This window comes from Neofelis nebulosa, chromosome 15 (genome assembly GCF_028018385.1).
Source record: "Neofelis nebulosa isolate mNeoNeb1 chromosome 15, mNeoNeb1.pri, whole genome shotgun sequence".
Lineage (NCBI taxonomy): Eukaryota > Metazoa > Chordata > Mammalia > Carnivora > Felidae > Neofelis > Neofelis nebulosa.
Genome location: NC_080796.1, coordinates 8,927,358 through 8,943,765, shown reverse-complemented (window position 1 = coordinate 8,943,765; position 16,408 = coordinate 8,927,358). Strand labels below are relative to the sequence as shown.

The following is a 16,408-nucleotide window of genomic DNA, read 5'->3' as shown; positions in this document are numbered from 1 at the left end:
TGTCCCATGGGGTTAATGAGTGTCGTGTAAGAAACTGCGGTTTCAGACGTGAAGTGGGAAAAGCAGAAAAGTAGTTGGGGGCCCATGTGGTCCCACCGCCAGCCTCCTGGGCCCTTGTCCCCGCACAGTCTCGCCGGTCTGCCCCGGGGGCGGTGCGGGGGGAGGGGCAGCATCCTGTGGCTGCCCCCCTCGCCTCGTGTTCTGTCCTCCGCTTCCCTGCCAGCCCTGGGCCTCTGCCTTCACGGACTCTGCCCTTGGGGGATGCAGACCGGGGGGAGCCCGGGCTGTCCGGTCCCCCCCCCCCCCCCCCCCCCCACCCCGGGACCTTGCCACCTGACGACAGCGTCCCTTCCAGATAAGCCGCTGTCCAACATGAAGATCCTGACTCTGGGGAAGCTGTCCCGGAACAAGGATGAGATGAAGGCCACGATCGAGAAACTTGGGGGAAAGCTGACAGGCACGGCCAGCAAGGCATCCCTGTGCATCAGCACCAAAAGTGAGTTCGATCCTGATGTGGGACGGGTGTGCACGCACCTCCTGAGGCTTCGGGAACGGTGGTGAGGTGGTGCAGGGAGCAAGGAGGGGTGAGGTGCAGGGTCGCACGGGGCACTCCCGAGTTGGCTCTCTTTGCTCAGCACTGTTGTTGAGGTGGAGGGAAGCCAGCGTGGGTGCTTGGCGAAGCTGGCGTGGGGTCATGTGCGTGTTTGCGGGCCTTCTGTCCTGGCCGTGGGCTGCCGGCTGCTCTTTGCCGGCCTGGGACCCTCCCCCGGGGGACTCTGATGGCCTCGGTGCAGCCCCGGCCGCTGTCAGCTCCTAGTAACGACCGCTCAGATAGGCTCGCATTTGAGAGCAAGGCTGGGACGGCGCTGAACGACGGGGGCCGCCCCTCGAGAGCAGGAGAGGTTCTTGTCCGTCCACCGGCTGGAAGCCCGGGGAGGCAAGGGGAAGAAATGGGGTGTCCTGAGTGAAAGAACGAGGTAAAGCCTCGGAGGAAGTCTCGACGAAAGGGAGGTGAGCAATTTGCCTGGTCAGCGGTTCAAGATTAGGGTCTAAGGTGCTCGCTGAACTGGGAGAAGGGTGGGTGAAGCAGGGATAACGCTCGAAAGTACTGAACGGAAGTCACCGAACTGCAGGAGGCCGTATCTGAACAGAAAGGTAGTTCGCGGGCTCGGCGTCTGAGTCTGTGAAGCAGACAGGACCGTGGAGCTCAGAGCGGCGGAAAGAAAGGAAAACCAGGAAAGATGGCGTGAGGGACGGCAGAGTGTCATCGGAAGGACTCAGGGCACATTAGAGGCTCCCAGAAGGAGACCGAGAGAAAGGGACAGAGATCTTTTTGTGAGCAGGCTTCTTGCCCAGCGCGGAGCCCAATGTGGGGCTTGGATTCGAGAGCCGGACGCGTCACTGGCTAATTCACCCAGATGCCCCGAAAGAGGCGGAAATCTTTCTCAAAGAAATAATGGCTGAAAACTTCTCCGATCAGGGGAAGGAAACCGACATCTAGACCAGAGGGTCCAGAGACGAACCCAGAGAGACCCACACCGAGACTCATTCTAGTTAACGTGGCAGAAGTTAAAGACAGGACGCGAGAAGCTTCCAGAGAGAGCATTTTGTGTGCAGGGGAGCCCCGTGGGATCCTCAGCTCCTACCCAGGGCAGTACAGACGCACGGGTTCCCTGTCAAAACCCGAGGGGTGTTTTTCACAGAAATGGAGCAGACGGTCCTAAAATTTGTGTGGAACCACCAAGGACCCCAGAGAGCCAGAGCAGTCTTGAGAGCAGGACGAGACTGGAGGCATCACGCTCCTCGCTTTCAGGCTGTCCCGCGTGGTACGGAGCTGGAGGAAGCAAAACCACGCAGGGCCGGCCTGAAACCTCAGAGGTCGGTCAGCGGAGCAGACCGGGGAGCCCAGCGGTAAACCTGGCGTAAAGGGTCGATTCACCTACAACAGAGGAGCCGAGACGACCCAACGGGAAAGCTGGATCCCCAGCTCGCCCCACTCACAAAAATCTCCGAGTGGATCACAGACCTGGCTTCCCTCACCTCCGTCTTGTTCGATTGCTCGTCTCCTCCACTTCTCTGTTCGAGTCGGGAGAAACGGCCGAGGCGTTAGCGGGACGCAGACGACCGCGCGTGTTTACGGTGTCGTGAGGCCCGAGGCCATACGAGTCTTCGAAGAAAACCCAGGCGGTGAGCTCGGGTCTTGGCGTCGGCCTTGGTGACGGTTCTCTTCCACCTGACACCAGACGCAGAAACGAACCAGCGGGACTAGTGGAACTAAAAAGCCTCTGTGCGTACGGGAAACCGGGACGGAATGCGGGGGCCCCCGCAGAACAGGGGAAGTGACCCGAGTCCCGCGTGTGGCCCGGTGCGTGGCGGTGCGCTGGGTGATGCGCTGGGGGAGGGCGGCCTGGCAGAGGCGGGCTCGGGGTTCCTTGCCCGGTTGTGGCGCTGCCGACCGCGGCCCCGAGCCCTAGGCGACGAGGGCGGGGCCGCGGTGCCCGCGTCGGAGGCTCGGGCTCCGTCGACCGCGGCGTCGTGCGTGTCCCCGCTGACGCCTCGGCTGTTTCTCCCCCGACTTGAACAGAGGAGGTGGAGAAGATGAGCAAGAAGATGGAGGAGGTGAGGGAAGCCGGCGTCCGCGTGGTGTCTGAGGACTTCCTCCAGGACGCGTCCGCCTCCACCAGCAGCCTGCAGGATTTGCTCTCGGCCCACGTCCTGGCCCCCTGGGGGGCCAACGTGAAGGCGGAGCCCGTGGAGGCCGCGGCCCCCAAAGGGAAGTCGGGGGCCGCACTGCCCAAGAAGAGCAAGGGCCCCGCCCCCGCCAAGGAGGAAGGTGAGGCTTCCCGGGCCCCTGGGTGCCCTCGCCCCCATCCCCGCCCCCGTGGCCCCATCTCCTTCCCGCCCCCACCCCTCGCCCTGCCCTGCCCTGCCCTGCCGCCTCCCAGGCAGTTTTTATTCGTGCTTGAACCTTTATGTCCCTTTCCAAGGCGTCAACAAATCTGAGAAGAGAATGAAGTTAACCCTTAAAGGTGGCGCCGCCGTCGATCCCGATTCTGGTGAGCGTGAGCGGGCGGGAGGGCGGGAGGCCGGGCTGGGCCACGTGGCGCCTGGGCCCTCATGTCTCCTCGGGCTCCCCCGATCCCGAGGACACCTGTGTTTCGTGGGGAGCCTCCTGAAGGCGGTGGGTGTGAACCCCACACCCGCAGACCCTCTTCTCCCCGCGCGCTTCAGCCCCTCGGAGAGAAAAGCAGGCGCCTCCCCTCCATGACAGGTCTGGAACATTCTGCGCACGTCCTGGAGAAAGGCGGGAAGGTGTTCAGCGCCACCCTTGGCCTGGTGGACATCGTGAAGGGAACCAACTCCTATTACAAGCTGCAGCTGTTGGAGGACGACAAGGAAAGCAGGTGTGTCCTGGGGACGGGACAGAGGCCCCGTGGGGACCGCGGAGCCGGCCTGCTTGCCGAGAGCACTGGTGTGGCGAGGCCTTCGGTGGGAGGGAAGCCACCGTCGCCCCAGACGGCCTGGCCCCCCAGCGTCCGGCCCCCGACTTCGGGGGACGAGCTGGCACTCCCATCTCCCAAGACTTCTCACGGCCCCTCAAAGATTCCCGAGTCCTGATCCCTTTACATGCACTTGAAAGCTTCTTGAAGCAGGTAAAGTTGGGCAAGAACCGAACTCGCTCCTTTTTTTTTTTTTTTTCTTAAGGTTCATTTATTTTGAGAGAAAGAGCGGGTGCGCGCGGGAGAGGGGCAGAGAGGGACAGAGAGAGTCCCAGTCTGCGTCCTTGGCGTCCACGCAGAACCTGACAAGGGGCTCGAACTCACGAACTGTGAGATCGCGACCCGAGCCGAAACGAAGGTTCAGACGTGCAACTGGCTGAGCCCCCAGGCACCCCACAAACTTCCTTGTATCGTGTTCCTTAAAACCCCTGGTTGCTCTCGGGGGTCAGCTTCACCGTCCTTACTAGCACATGGACGCCGTTGACCCCCGGCGCTCCAGGGGGCCTGGAAGCTTTGCTGGTTGGGAGGCAGGCCCTGTGATCACAGCGACCCCGGGCCAGTTCAGCCAGCCCCTAGTGCATCTTGGCCGGCGTCTCCCCGTCGTTCCCGCTTTCATCAGAGCTCTCGCCCACCAAGTGAATCCCAAAGTGACCCTGAGAGAGACCAGCGGGCTCCTTAGATCTTCTGAAGAAATGAGCCCCACGTCACGTGGCTTCCCACCTCCCCTGGTGGACGTGTTTTTCTGGTGGCCCGGATTCACTGGGGCTCACAGTGAAGGGGCCGCGTGGGCTGTTGGGTCGGGACGGCTTTTCAGGACAGCTCAGTATAGCGCCTCCCAAGCGTTTCCAGGGAAAGAAACGGAGCAGAGGATGAATTTCTCTGCCTTTGGGCCACAGCCCAGAAAACTGCCAGGAAGCCCCAAGTTTTCTTTGAATTCTTTGGTTTTGTTTTGAAAGCGCATCCAAATCTTGTATTTGGGGTTCTGATTACGTCTTTGTATGTCGTGATGTAAAAGTTAGGTCACGTGTTCTTTCCCCTGAGGATAGTTAAGTCCCCCAGAGGTAAGCGGCGCACCTAGGGGACCCAGTGCCGTGTACCCCGGTTGACGTGGAAACGGAGAGGGGTGGTCAGGTCTGTAGGCTCGGCCGGCTTGCCCCGTCATCCCCCACGTGCCGTCCCATCCGAGCCCAGCGGTCCCAGTATCTTCGGGCGCGTCGGCAGCGGTTGCGTCTGTCGAGCCGCAGGACTCCCCGACAAAGCTTGTTGTGTTTCTCTGAGGAGCAAAACCGGGCGTTTTATGTAAAAGTTGGTAAAGCCCGGGGTTTGCTCCACAAGCTTGGCTGCCAGATGCAAGTGTTTAAACTTCTAATTCTCAGTTGTATAAAACGTAAAGGTGCTTTGTTGTAATAGTTCCCTTTACTTCTCCGTGTCGTTTCCCGCCCAAGCAGGACGGCAGGGAAGGGGAGACCCCTGAGTGTGAGTGGCTGACCCACAGGTCTGTCTGATCTCCCCCCACCCCCACCCCAGGTACTGGATATTCAGGTCCTGGGGCCGCGTGGGCACCGTGATTGGCAGCAACAAGCTGGAGCAGGTGCCGTCCAAGGATGGTGCCATCGAGCACTTTATGAAATTATACGAGGAGAAGACCGGCAACGCCTGGCAGGCCAAAACCTTCACGAAGTTTCCCAAAAAGTTCTACCCTCTGGAGATCGACTACGGCCAGGTAATCGCGGAAGGTCCGGCGCCGTCTGGTTGTAGCGAGAGGGAGGGACACCCCGGGCGGGTGGCATCGTCACTGGGGAGTGCTGCCGGGCGCTCAGAGTGAACACAGGCCCTTCCCAAACGATCAAGAGGGGGGAGCGCTCCCCAACGGAGCGACGCGGCCAGCGTCACATGGAGAGCAGAACGGACGAAGACGTTGCCAGGAAACGCCAAAAGCCCTGCGAGCGTGAGCGCAGTACGCTCACCGGCGCGGGAGGGCTTGTGCGGCACCCCGGGTGGGACCGGCCCCCGGGAACGGGAGGTCGGGGCAGCGCGCGCAGACGGGCGGACCGCAGAGGGATCAGACGGGTCGGGGCATGCGGTCGCGTTAGTAGTCACAGAAGAAGCATCTGCTAAAACCCAGCAGCCGTTCACAGGTGAAATGCACGTCCTCGAGGGTGAGGTGGAGCCTAGGTGAGGACGGCGTGGCGTGGCCTTCGAGATTGCGGGTGTGGCTTCTGTCGCGTGACCTGGCTTAGGTTCCAGGTAGAATTACAGTGACTTGGGCTCTGCCGGGTCATGGTTTGGGCCCCACGTTATCTCCTGACGGTTTCTGTCGTGTGTTGGTAGCTCACCTGTTCGGTCACCGGAGAGTCTTCCGTTATGCCTTGCTTGGTAGTTTGTGGACATCTGGACCTTCGTTCTGGAAAATGCCTTACCCTGTTTTTTATGCAGAAATCTGTTACGCTTGATCCTTGGCCAGCATGGGGTCTCGGGGCACAGCGCAGTCTGCCAGTGCGGTCACGATCCACGTGAAGTTTGTTTGTGTTTATTTTGAGAGAGAGAGAGAGAGAGCCTGCCCTCGTACGCGGGGGAGGGGTAGAGGGGGGAGACAATCCCAAGCAGGCTCCGCTCTGTCAGCGCAGAGCCCAGTGTGGGGTCCGAACCCACGAACTGTGAGATCATGACCCGAGCTGAGATCAGGCATCAGACACTTGACCGACTTGACCACCCAGGCACCCCAAGGGTCAGCTGCACTTTTAAAGGAAAGACGTTTGTTTTCACAGAAGGAAAGATTTATGGATAAGTAGAGATTTTGATTCCCAGCCTTTGAGGCCTGAAGTGTCTCAGATGGGAGCTCTCTAGCTTAGAGAGTGCCATGAGCTCTCACCATTAAAGATAGAATTTAGCGGAGCCGGGCAGGCTCAGTCTGTGGGGCGTGACTCTTGATCTTGGGGTTATGAGTTCGAGCCTCACGTTGAGTGTGGAGATTACAATCAAATATCTTTATTAGAATTAAACTGGTGTGTCGCGTTGAGGTTGAGATCGCAGAGATCGTCTGACTCGGCAGTGCCCCCTACTGGTTAATTTTTCTGGTTTCAAAAATACATTTTAGAAATTTTTGAGAATGACGAAGATACAAAAAAATCACGATCGCCCAGAATTAAGTGCAATTAAGGTCACGGTGTATGTCTTCCGCGCTCCCCTCCCTCCATGGGCACTTGTCCCCACCAGAAAATTGGAGCCTTGCCTTGCCAGCTGTGCTGAGACCACCCGCTCCTTCCCTGGACAGACCTGGAGCGTTTCCCCGCTGTCCAGATGCACGACCACGTTGCACCTGTCTCAGTAGCTACGTTTTGTTTGTTTCATTTAGAGAGAAAGAGAAGCTCGCATGGGGGGAGGGGGGAGGGGGGCAGGGAGAGCAAGCAGGGGAGGACAGAGAGAGAGAGAGGGGATACCAAGAGAGAGAGAGTCCCAAGCAGGCTCCAGGCTGGCAGCGTAGAGCCAGTTTGGGGCTCGATCCCACGACCTTGAGATCATGACCTGAGCAGAGATCAAGAGTCAGACGCTTAACCGACTGAGCCACCCAGGCACACTGCCCCCCCCCCCCCCCCCGCAGTAGCGATGTTTTAAAAAGCAAAAAGAAACCGTAAACTAATTTTAGTACTTTATTTTCCTTTTGTTTTTCTTCCTTTTTTCTTTTGAAACTAAAGTTCTGAAATTCGCTGTATTTTTAGCCCTTGCAGCCTGTCTCTGCTCCGACTGAGTACATTTCAGAGCCAGCAGCTACTGAACGAGGCCGCACTGATCTAGAGCAGCATCTGTTGAGGCCGCGCAGGTGGTCAGAGGTCACAGTTTATAGGCTGCGAATCGTCTATAACTACGCGAACATTTACATAAACGTTTCTGTGGTTCCCGTCGGTGGCGGAGGCACAGGGTTACAGAGTAAATGCAGATAAATAAGGCTTCTAACGCGTTGCCGGTTTGCTTTCTGGTGAAGTTACGAGTGCAGGAAGTGTGGATCCGCCGTGTGTGGACAGCAGCGGCCGGGGAGCAGGAACACAACGCGGATGACGCGGATTCCAGGATCGGTGTCCGGTGCCAGTTAGGCTCACTCAGATACTAGGGACACCGTGACGGACAGGGCGCGGTCCCTGCCCTCATTCGAAATCGACGAGCGTTCCGGCGCTCTCCGTGCAGCGTGGTGTTGACTTAGCCCGGGTTCTCCAGGCTCTGTGCGGGAGTAAAGCTTTGTGCCTTTAGCTTCTCGGGAAGTGCGATCCCAGGGAGCGGGGGTGAGGCGGGGAGGGCGGAGGGTTCATGCAGGAGTGGGTCTGCGAGCGTGATCCTCGGGGACTGCGTGGGAGGCTGTAGGCGCTCAGCCCTGGGGTTCGGCAGCATAAGGGGGGGGAGCACTGGTCCGGTGTCCCCTTGGCCTGTGGCGGGCCCTGGGCAGGTTCCCGGGTGGGAGGTGACGAGTAGGAAGGGGTGAGGGCACCAGGGGGGCGCGCGTGCCTGCGGGTCAGGCTGCGCGGAGCTGGGTGCCGCCGCGGTGGTCGGAGGAAGGGTCTAGAGCGGCCGTAGGGACTTAGGGGCGCGTGGGGGGCGTCCGATCCCGGTGCTCCCGCCGCAGCCCTCCCCACGCCGTGGTTTCCACGCCCTTGGTGCTCGGATCCCGCCACCTCTGTCTGCGGCTCGGACACCACCGCCGCTCCTCTTGGCTTGTCGCCTGGGGTCTCTCACCGGTCCTCTCCCCTCCAGGACGAAGAGGCGGTAAAGAAGCTGACGGTGAACCCCGGCACCAAGTCCAAGCTCCCCAAGCCGGTGCAGGACCTCATTACGATGATCTTCGACGTGGAGAGCATGAAGAAAGCCATGGTGGAGTACGAGGTGACCGCGCCTTTCTTTGATCTGCCTTTGCCCCTGGCGCCGGGAGTCTGACGCCGGGTCGGAGCTCGCAGGCTGGTACGCAGGGGCTGGCGCGGGGCTCCGGGGCATTCGTGTCGGGAGCCCGGCCCTCAGCCCGAGGCCGACCCGGGGCCGCTGGTGCTCCTGAGATGGTTGACTTGCTGCGAGGCCTGTGGTATGTAGGGGGCCGACGCTGGGCCCCGTCCCCTCGCGCCGGGCCCCTCGATGCCGAGCACACTTGTCCTGCAAGCCCAGGGTGCGTCTGCTTACGGCGAAAGAATCGGGCAGTACTGAGGAGGCTGGAGAACTTTCCGCGGGTGCCACTGGACAGAACTCCTCCTGATTCTAAGAAGAGGGCGGGGGGGGGGGGGGGGGGGGGGGGGAGTCTGCCGTGTTCCCGCTGCCCGGGGCAGGGCCGGGGGCTCTGGGGGTACGGCCCGGTGTCCCCGTTCGTTCTCCAGCCTGGCTCCGCTTTGCCCCGGGGGTGAGCGCGGATCCCCTTGTGGGGCTCGGCCCAGCGGCTGTTCGAGAACGCGTCTCGTTCTCCTGGAGGTTCCTCGGTGGGTTTGCCAGCGGCCAGGCTGTGCTGTCCTGTTCCCGGAGACCCCCGAGCCGCCTTCTGTCAGGATGGCCAGCCAGCGTGGCGGCTTGGGGACAGGCTCACGGGGTCAGGGGTGCACGAGGAGGAGCGAGGAGGCGCCCAGGGAAGAGGGTCTTGTCTCCGTTTGTTTAATGTTTTAAAAGAAGTGCCCCGTGGGTCATTTCTGGCTCCCTGTGCTCTGGTTCATGGGATTTCTCGACTCCGGGCAGAACAGGCGTCTCCCTGGGAAAAGCCGGTTTGGGGCTGGCTTTCTCTCACACGGGAGACTCAGTTTCTCAGGAAGAACAGAGCCCCTGGTGGGGAGAGAGCCCGTGGGGAGTGTGTGGGGAGTGGGGGGCCCGCATGGGATAGGGTCCCAGGTAGATGGGAAAACGTGGTGGCCTGGGAGCTCTGTCCCGGGGGGCCCGCCTTCGTGTCCCCTGTGGCTCACTGTCCTGGCCGGGTCGGTAGGGCTGGGCCCCCGGTTTCTCTCGTCCCCACGGCCTGGGTGTAGGTTTTGAGGGGTGCAGGCCAGGAGACCGGTCTCTTCAGATGAGCACCAGGGCCCCATGGTCGGGGTGCCGCTCGCTTCAGAGAACCGGCCCCCCTCAGAGCCACTTTCCTCAGCGGCTTCCAGCCCCCGTTTCTGGTCGGACCGGAGATGCTGCGCTCAGTCCCATGCCCTGTGCTGGCCTCGGGGTAGATCGCCCACCTTCTCCCCCAGACCCAGCTCCGGCTGCTCAACTTCCCGGAAAATGGCCCCCGCCCCCACCAGGGTGGCGGGGAGAGAAGCGTGTGCCACGGGGGAAGGTCATTACTGGCCGCCGTGGCCGCCGCCCCGCTTGTGCCTGGCACGTCCTCGTACCCTGTTAGTCACCGCGGGGGCTCCGTTCCTGGGATGCCCGCTCGGCCCCGCGGGCACAGGTGGGCCCCGGGGACTCGGAAGGGTTCGGGACGCGGGAGCAAGGAGCACAGGCTGAGCGCCTCACAGGGGGGCGGGTGCCCTCTGAGGAGCGTGGTCCCTCATACAGACGCGAGAGCGGGGCCGAGGGCAGGTGCGTCCCTAGGTGTGGGCCCTGTGGAGCCGCGTCCCCGGTCCTCCCGCGACAGCTCAACACCTGTGTTGGTGGTCATTCCCAAAGCGGTGAGCGGGAGTGGTGTCGCTGGAAAAATGTGTGACCTTTCGGGGTAACTGATGAAAAGGGACGGCGTTAATTCGAACATAAACGTGTATGCTCAGAAGCATGTGCTTTGGGAAAAACATTTTCCGCCGCTTTACGTTCCCACTCAGCTGGGAGCAGCCTTAGCCGTGCGGGGGGACCTCATCCTCCCGACGGGGATTGGTGGCAGTCGTGGGGGCTGCGGGGACCTCATCCGGGCCCTGCCTGCAGCGAGCGAGATCCTTCTCGCGCGCAGACCCTGGGTGCGGGTGGGGCCGCGAGCCGTAGCGCTGGGTCCCCGATCTCCCGGGAAGACGGGGCGCTTGCCCACCGTCCCGTCTCCACCGCTGAGCAGCTTTCGGAGGGAAAACGCCCCCTGTGTCCTCAGATTGACCTTCAGAAGATGCCCTTGGGGAAGCTGAGCAAGAGGCAGATCCAGGCGGCCTATTCCATCCTCGGCGAGGTCCAGCAGGTAGGCAGGGCCTCCCAGGCCTCTGCACCCCGGCTAGCAACGTCCCACGCCGCGGCGCACGGGGCTTAGGTTTCTTCAGATAAGCGTCACAAGCGTCTGCTACGTGCCAGAGGTGGGTGCGAGACTAATGAGTTAGCCGTGTTTTCAGCGATGGCATACGTAAGTCTAGAAACCGGATTAGGTGTTTGGTTCTCCCGCCTCATAAAAACGACCTGATTTTGTGTGCGCTTCGGAGTCAGGCTGAAATTGGGGGCGCCTGGCTGGCTCAGTCGTGGAGCGTGCGACTCTTGATCTCGGGGTCGTGAGTAGAGGCGCCAGGTTGGTTATAGAGATCACGAGATCACTGAAAATCCTAAAAAAAAATCGAGAAGTTGAAATTGTTTTGCGTTGCTGGGAAACCATCAGCCAGAGAGCGAAATGTTTTCTCCGTTTTGTTTGTGCTCATTGGACGTCACCCTCCTGGTCCCCGGTCCCTCCCTGTGTGCCCTGGTGGGCAGGGTGCAGGCCTGGCCTGTGAGGGAAGAGCACCGGGAAGCTAAAGTGGGACCCCGAGAGCGGAAAGTGCTGGAGAGGAGCCCTTGAACCGGAGCCCTTCAATCCAGCTAGCAGCTGCGCCTAAGCCCTGGCCCCTTGGCTTGTCGCCCGCCGGCTGGGACATGAAAACGTTTGCTGTTCCAGAACCCCCGGTGGAAAGGCTGGGATGCCCTGCCCCCCCACCAAGCAGAGCGAACTACACACAGAAACATTAGCAATCGGGGAAGCCTGTGTCCCGGTGAGAAGCACACGTGCGGCCTGGGGCCTTGCGGGGGCCACATCGTCGCCCCTTTGCCACCCGTACCCCCCCTGCCGTGTCTGCCAAGTGTCCCAGTGGTCCGGCTCCTCCGTGTCTGCATTTATTGAGCACTTCCTGCATACGGGGCTCTAGTTGGCATCGCGGCAGTAGGGGAGCTAAGCCTTTCTGCATCTGGACCTCTAGGTGTGATAGAAACGAGTCCCTGCCTTAAAGCTGAAGGTCGGTGGGTAAGGGGGTTTGCCAGAGTTCATAGCGGTGGGGTCTTTCCCTTCAACGTTTTATAGTATAAAAATCCCAGGCGTTTCAGAAAGAGGAGTGTTTCGGGGGTGCTCGTGAGGTCATCACCTGGCCGCTCCCGTTGACGTCTCACGTGGCGGTGGGGTGTGACAGGTCCACAGGTGCACAGTTCTTCCTAGAAACGGAAATTCACGTGGGGAGGGGTCCTGTGCTCAGGGTGGAATGGCACCAACTCTAGCTGGTCTTGGAAATTTCCGGGCCACTCCGGAGCCGGCTCGGACCTGCCGCATGCGGGGCCCTCCCAGCTGCCGCCTCAGTCCGTGTCCCCTCTGTTCCCTCCCCTGAAGGCGGTGTCCCAGGGCAGCAGTGATTCCCAGATCCTGGATCTCTCCAATCGCTTCTACACCCTGATCCCCCACGACTTTGGGATGAAGAAGCCTCCGCTCCTGAACAACGCGGACAGCGTGCAGGTAGCTCGCGGGTCTCGGCGGGGGCCCCGGGTCCGCTGGGGTCGCGGATGCACCTGGGTGTCACTCCCTGCCGCCGCTCCTCCGTGTCGTGACCCCTGAGGGCCGGGGGCAGTGCCGGGAGGACCTCGGGGCCCTCGCTTCAAAGTGGGATTTCTTCCCACGTCAGTGGAGACAGACCCCAGGCAAAACAGATGGGCTTTCTGCCCTGGCTGTGCCACGCGGAGCTGGCGGTAGGAGCCGCGGGGCAGGACGGCCTCTCCTGACAGCATCGCTCCCCTGCTTTCCCTCCCTGCCTCAGGGAGCTGGCCCCCGGTCCCCACCTGTCCCCACCTGTCCCCACCTGTCCGTGTGCGGGGATGGAAATGCGTTCTCGCCGCAGGCTTGTAGCTTCCGGCTGTCCCCTCCCCCGGGGAGCAAGCCGCCCCCACCCCACCCCAGCATCCCGGAGAGTCCTCGGTAGTGTTCACTGAGCGGCGGGTGGGCGACAGGCTGTCCCCCCCCACACACACCCAGCTGGAAGGTCCCCCCACCCTGGTGCCAGCCCGAGGTGTGCCTTCTGTTCCTCCAGGCCAAGGTGGAGATGCTGGACAACCTGCTGGACATCGAAGTGGCCTACAGCCTGCTCAGGGGTGGCTCGGACGATAGCAGCAAGGACCCCATCGATGTCAACTACGAGAAGCTCAAGACTGACATCAAGGTAACAGCCCCCCTCTGGCGCACCTGACCGCTGTCCCCGGGGAGCGGCGGGCCCTGAAACAGATTGCTGGTGGCCCGTGCGGAACCGTGGGGCAGCTCACCTGTAAACAGGCACCTTGGTGGCCGGGCAGCCTTCTAGGCCAGGGCCTCTGCTATAGGATCTTGAGGGACTTTCCAGAAAGTTCCTTCTTCTTCAGTCTAGAGAGGATCTGTTTTGGACGTTTGTGTGGTGTGAACCCTAGAAGGTGCAGAAGGTGACGGCAGCCGTGACAAACGTACGGTGCCGGGTCCGTGCTCTGGGGCCGAGGGACTGTGCCGCAGGCCCCTCAACTTTCGGGGGGCCGGGGCTTGGGCAGAAGTCCCCCTGCCTCGGGCCCGGCAGGGTTGTAAGTGTGAGCCTGGAATGGGGTGTTTACGTCCCTGAAAAGAGCGTTTGCTTCCCGCTTGGGACAAAACACGTCTGTAGGGCCAGGTAGAATAAGCCACCAAACGCCCCTTGATGGGTCCCGGGGGCACCTTCTTGACCGTAATGCTGTGGGCCTGGTTCTTGGTGCGGCACTCGTTCTCTATTTTATTTTTATTTATTTATTTATTTTAATTTTTTTTTTTAACATTTATTTTGAGACAGAGAGAGCCAGAGCATGAATAGGGGAGGGTCAGAGAGAGAGAGGGAGGGAGACACAGAATCTGAAACAGGCTCCAGGCCCTGAGCTGTCTGCACAGAGCCCGATGCGGGGCTCAAACTCACGAACCGTGAGATCATGACCTGAGCCGAAGTCGGAGGCTTAACTGACTAAGCCACTCAGGCGCCCCTGTTCTCTATTTTAATTAAGCGGAGGGAACCAGAGTTCCTAGAACACCCAGCCTTCCCCACGGCGCGCGTTTGAAGCCGTGTGTGGTGCCTCGTATGTGGCCGTTACTCCGTCGGGGGCTCTCCGGGGTCTCCCTCGCTCTGATTCCAAGACACGACGTTCTAGGTGGTGGACAGAGACTCCGAGGAAGCGGAGACCATCAGGAAGTACGTGAAGAACACTCACGCGACCACGCACAACGCCTATGACCTGGAAGTTGTTGACGTAAGAACCTCTCCCTCCCCCGCCCGCTCCCTCCAGCGTGGGCCTGGGTGGGAAAGAATCGTTGACTTCGCCTCGAGTAACGGGAGGAAGCGACTCATTTGTCGAGCAGGGACAGTAGTGGTCTCACGGTTGAGGGTGGCTTCTTACTCTTTTCCTGTTTTGTTTCTTTTTTTATTCGTTTTCTGGCCCAAAGCCAAGTTTGGGAATCGGGAAGTCGTATCAGACACGCATGAGGGTCTGCGATGGGCTCCCGCCACGTGCAGCCCTTCCCCACCCCACCAAACCACCTGTCCTACCGGAACGGGCCGCGCCCTCTGGGGGGCGGGGGGGGGCAGGGACAGTGGCCAGTAGATGTGTGTTAGGCGGAGTAACAAGTGGCGTCCGTCTCCTCGGGCAGATTTTTAAGATCGAGCGTGAAGGCGAGAGCCAGCGCTATAAGCCGTTCAAGCAGCTGCGGAACCGGCGGCTGCTGTGGCACGGATCCAGGACCACCAACTTCGCCGGGATCCTGTCCCAGGGGCTCCGCATCGCCCCGCCTGAAGCGCCCGTGGTACGTGCCTGGCGCGGGGCGCGGTGGCGGGGCCTCGTTTAAGGGTGGGCTTGGGCTCCGCCACGGCCGACAGGTGGCCACTGCCAGACCCTGAGCCCCGCGTTTGACTCTCGGGAGGAGGAGGGGAGAGTAACGGCCAACGTTACGAGGCGTTGACACGCGCCAGGCACTGAGCTGAACGCGCACAGACTCGTTGAATTTTCACAAGAGCCCCGTGAGGTTCTTGCCCAGTTCAGAGGAGAGGAGAGCGGGGTCCAGAGGTTACGTAGCGGCCCCGCGTCCCTGGTGCCTGGCCCCGGTCGGCGGTGCTCCGGATGTCGGCTGGAAGGTTTCAGTGTCCCTTTTCCAACCCTCCAGACCGGCTACATGTTTGGTAAAGGGATCTACTTCGCCGACATGGTGTCCAAGAGTGCCAACTACTGCCACACGTCCCAGGGAGACCCCATAGGCCTGATCCTGCTGGGGGAAGTTGCCCTTGGAAACATGTGAGTGAGCCTGGCCTCGGGCGGGTCTCAGAACTCCCTTGGCCACCACGACGGGGGAACCAGTTCTGGCCGAGTGAACTAGGGAGGCCCAGGAGCGCCTCACAAAACCCAGGATCGGGGATCCAGCCCGGCCTCGGGAACCGGCAGCGCCCATCTTCTTCCTGTGCACCGAGAAGCCTGGCTGGCTCGCGCAGACGATGGTCACCCCGTAGCGCGCACACCCCACGGGTGTTTAGATTTTCCGTCCAAGTCTATCCCAGTTTCAAGCTCCCCGCAGAGAAAACCTGGTGGGTCCCGTGTGGGTCGGGCGTCAGCCTTGATCCTGTGGATGTCACACGGAAAGCAGGGTTCGGTAATGAGCTGGGGGCCTGGGGATCGTGGCCCGGGCAGAGAAGCCTCGAGAGCGGCCGGCCGCGGCTCCAGACAGACCCTCTCCTTCGCAGTGGCCCCGGAGCCGTGGTCACGGACGCAGTCGATGCACAAAGAGCACGCCCTCGCTTTCTGAAGCCGGGCCGGGAGGGAGCTCTGGCAGCAAGGGCGCGCTGGGTTCTCGGGGTGCTTGTCGGTTCTCGCGTGGCTTCCTGCCGGTCAGACTGTTGGCGTGGGAGCCCTCGGGCCGTGGAGGCCGCTGACACTGACCTCTCCTGAATAGGTACGAGCTGAAGCATGCCGCGCATATCAGCAAGTTACCCAAGGGCAAGCACAGCGTCAAAGGTAGGGTGGCTCAGAAACTGCCCCGGGCGCCTGGGACACCACCGGGAGGGCGCTTTCTCCCCTCCAGAAGGCTGTGTTCCCGTAGCTTGTCGTAGAAACGCCGCTCCCGCTCTGTGGCTGGCGTCGCAGACGGCAAAGGAGGGTCTTGGCGCGGGTGGCAGCAGGCAGGGGCGTTGGGTTCTGACCTGACTCCGCTGCAGCTCGAGGGCCTCTCGTGACCTCTCATGACGCAGTGGGGCCTGGGGCGTCTTGGATCGCGTGGCTCGTGGCACCTGATGCTTTGGGGCCTCCACCTGCCAGGCGGAAGTGACTGCAGTTCTGCTGCTGAGTTCTGCTCAGCGGAAAGAGGATCCCGGGGGGCGGGGGAGGGGCGCTGTTCTTGAAGTCAGTAAGGCTCGTGCCCCGGGAACGTGGCATGTCACCTACAGGTTTTTCTATCCGGAAGAAGGACCGAGCGCAGAATTCGCGCGTGGCTTTAAAACGAGCGCATAGACCCAACATAACGTGGACCGCCTCTCCTGGAAACATCTTCCGCCTCTGTCCCCACAATTCATATCACTCCGGCCTTCTCTGCAGGTTTGGGCAAGACGACCCCCGACCCTTCAGCTAGCATCACCATGGATGGCGTAGAAGTTCCCCTTGGGACGGGGATCCCGTCGGGCGTTAACGATACCTGTCTGCTGTACAACGAGTATCCTTTTCCGCGTGGGCCGTGGGCCACGCTGTCCGCGCGGGCTCAGGGGGCAGCGGTCCCTTACGCGCCCAGCATCCCGGGCGCAGCCTGA

At 61.3% G+C, this 16,408-nt stretch overlaps 1 protein-coding gene across 1 annotated transcript in view; it reads left to right on the top strand.

The window, feature by feature from the left end:
* The window catches only part of PARP1 (poly(ADP-ribose) polymerase 1), a 38,935-nt gene that overhangs the window by 21,856 nt on the left and 671 nt on the right, over positions 1-16,408 (top strand). Inside the window, 14 exon segments of the mRNA XM_058702397.1 lie at positions 356-496; positions 2,585-2,833; positions 2,988-3,056; positions 3,272-3,404; positions 5,028-5,223; positions 8,244-8,372; positions 10,519-10,602; positions 11,980-12,102; positions 12,671-12,799; positions 13,776-13,874; positions 14,272-14,424; positions 14,782-14,909; positions 15,562-15,623; positions 16,200-16,314. Coding sequence (XP_058558380.1) covers positions 356-496; positions 2,585-2,833; positions 2,988-3,056; positions 3,272-3,404; positions 5,028-5,223; positions 8,244-8,372; positions 10,519-10,602; positions 11,980-12,102; positions 12,671-12,799; positions 13,776-13,874; positions 14,272-14,424; positions 14,782-14,909; positions 15,562-15,623; positions 16,200-16,314 — 1,810 coding nt within the window.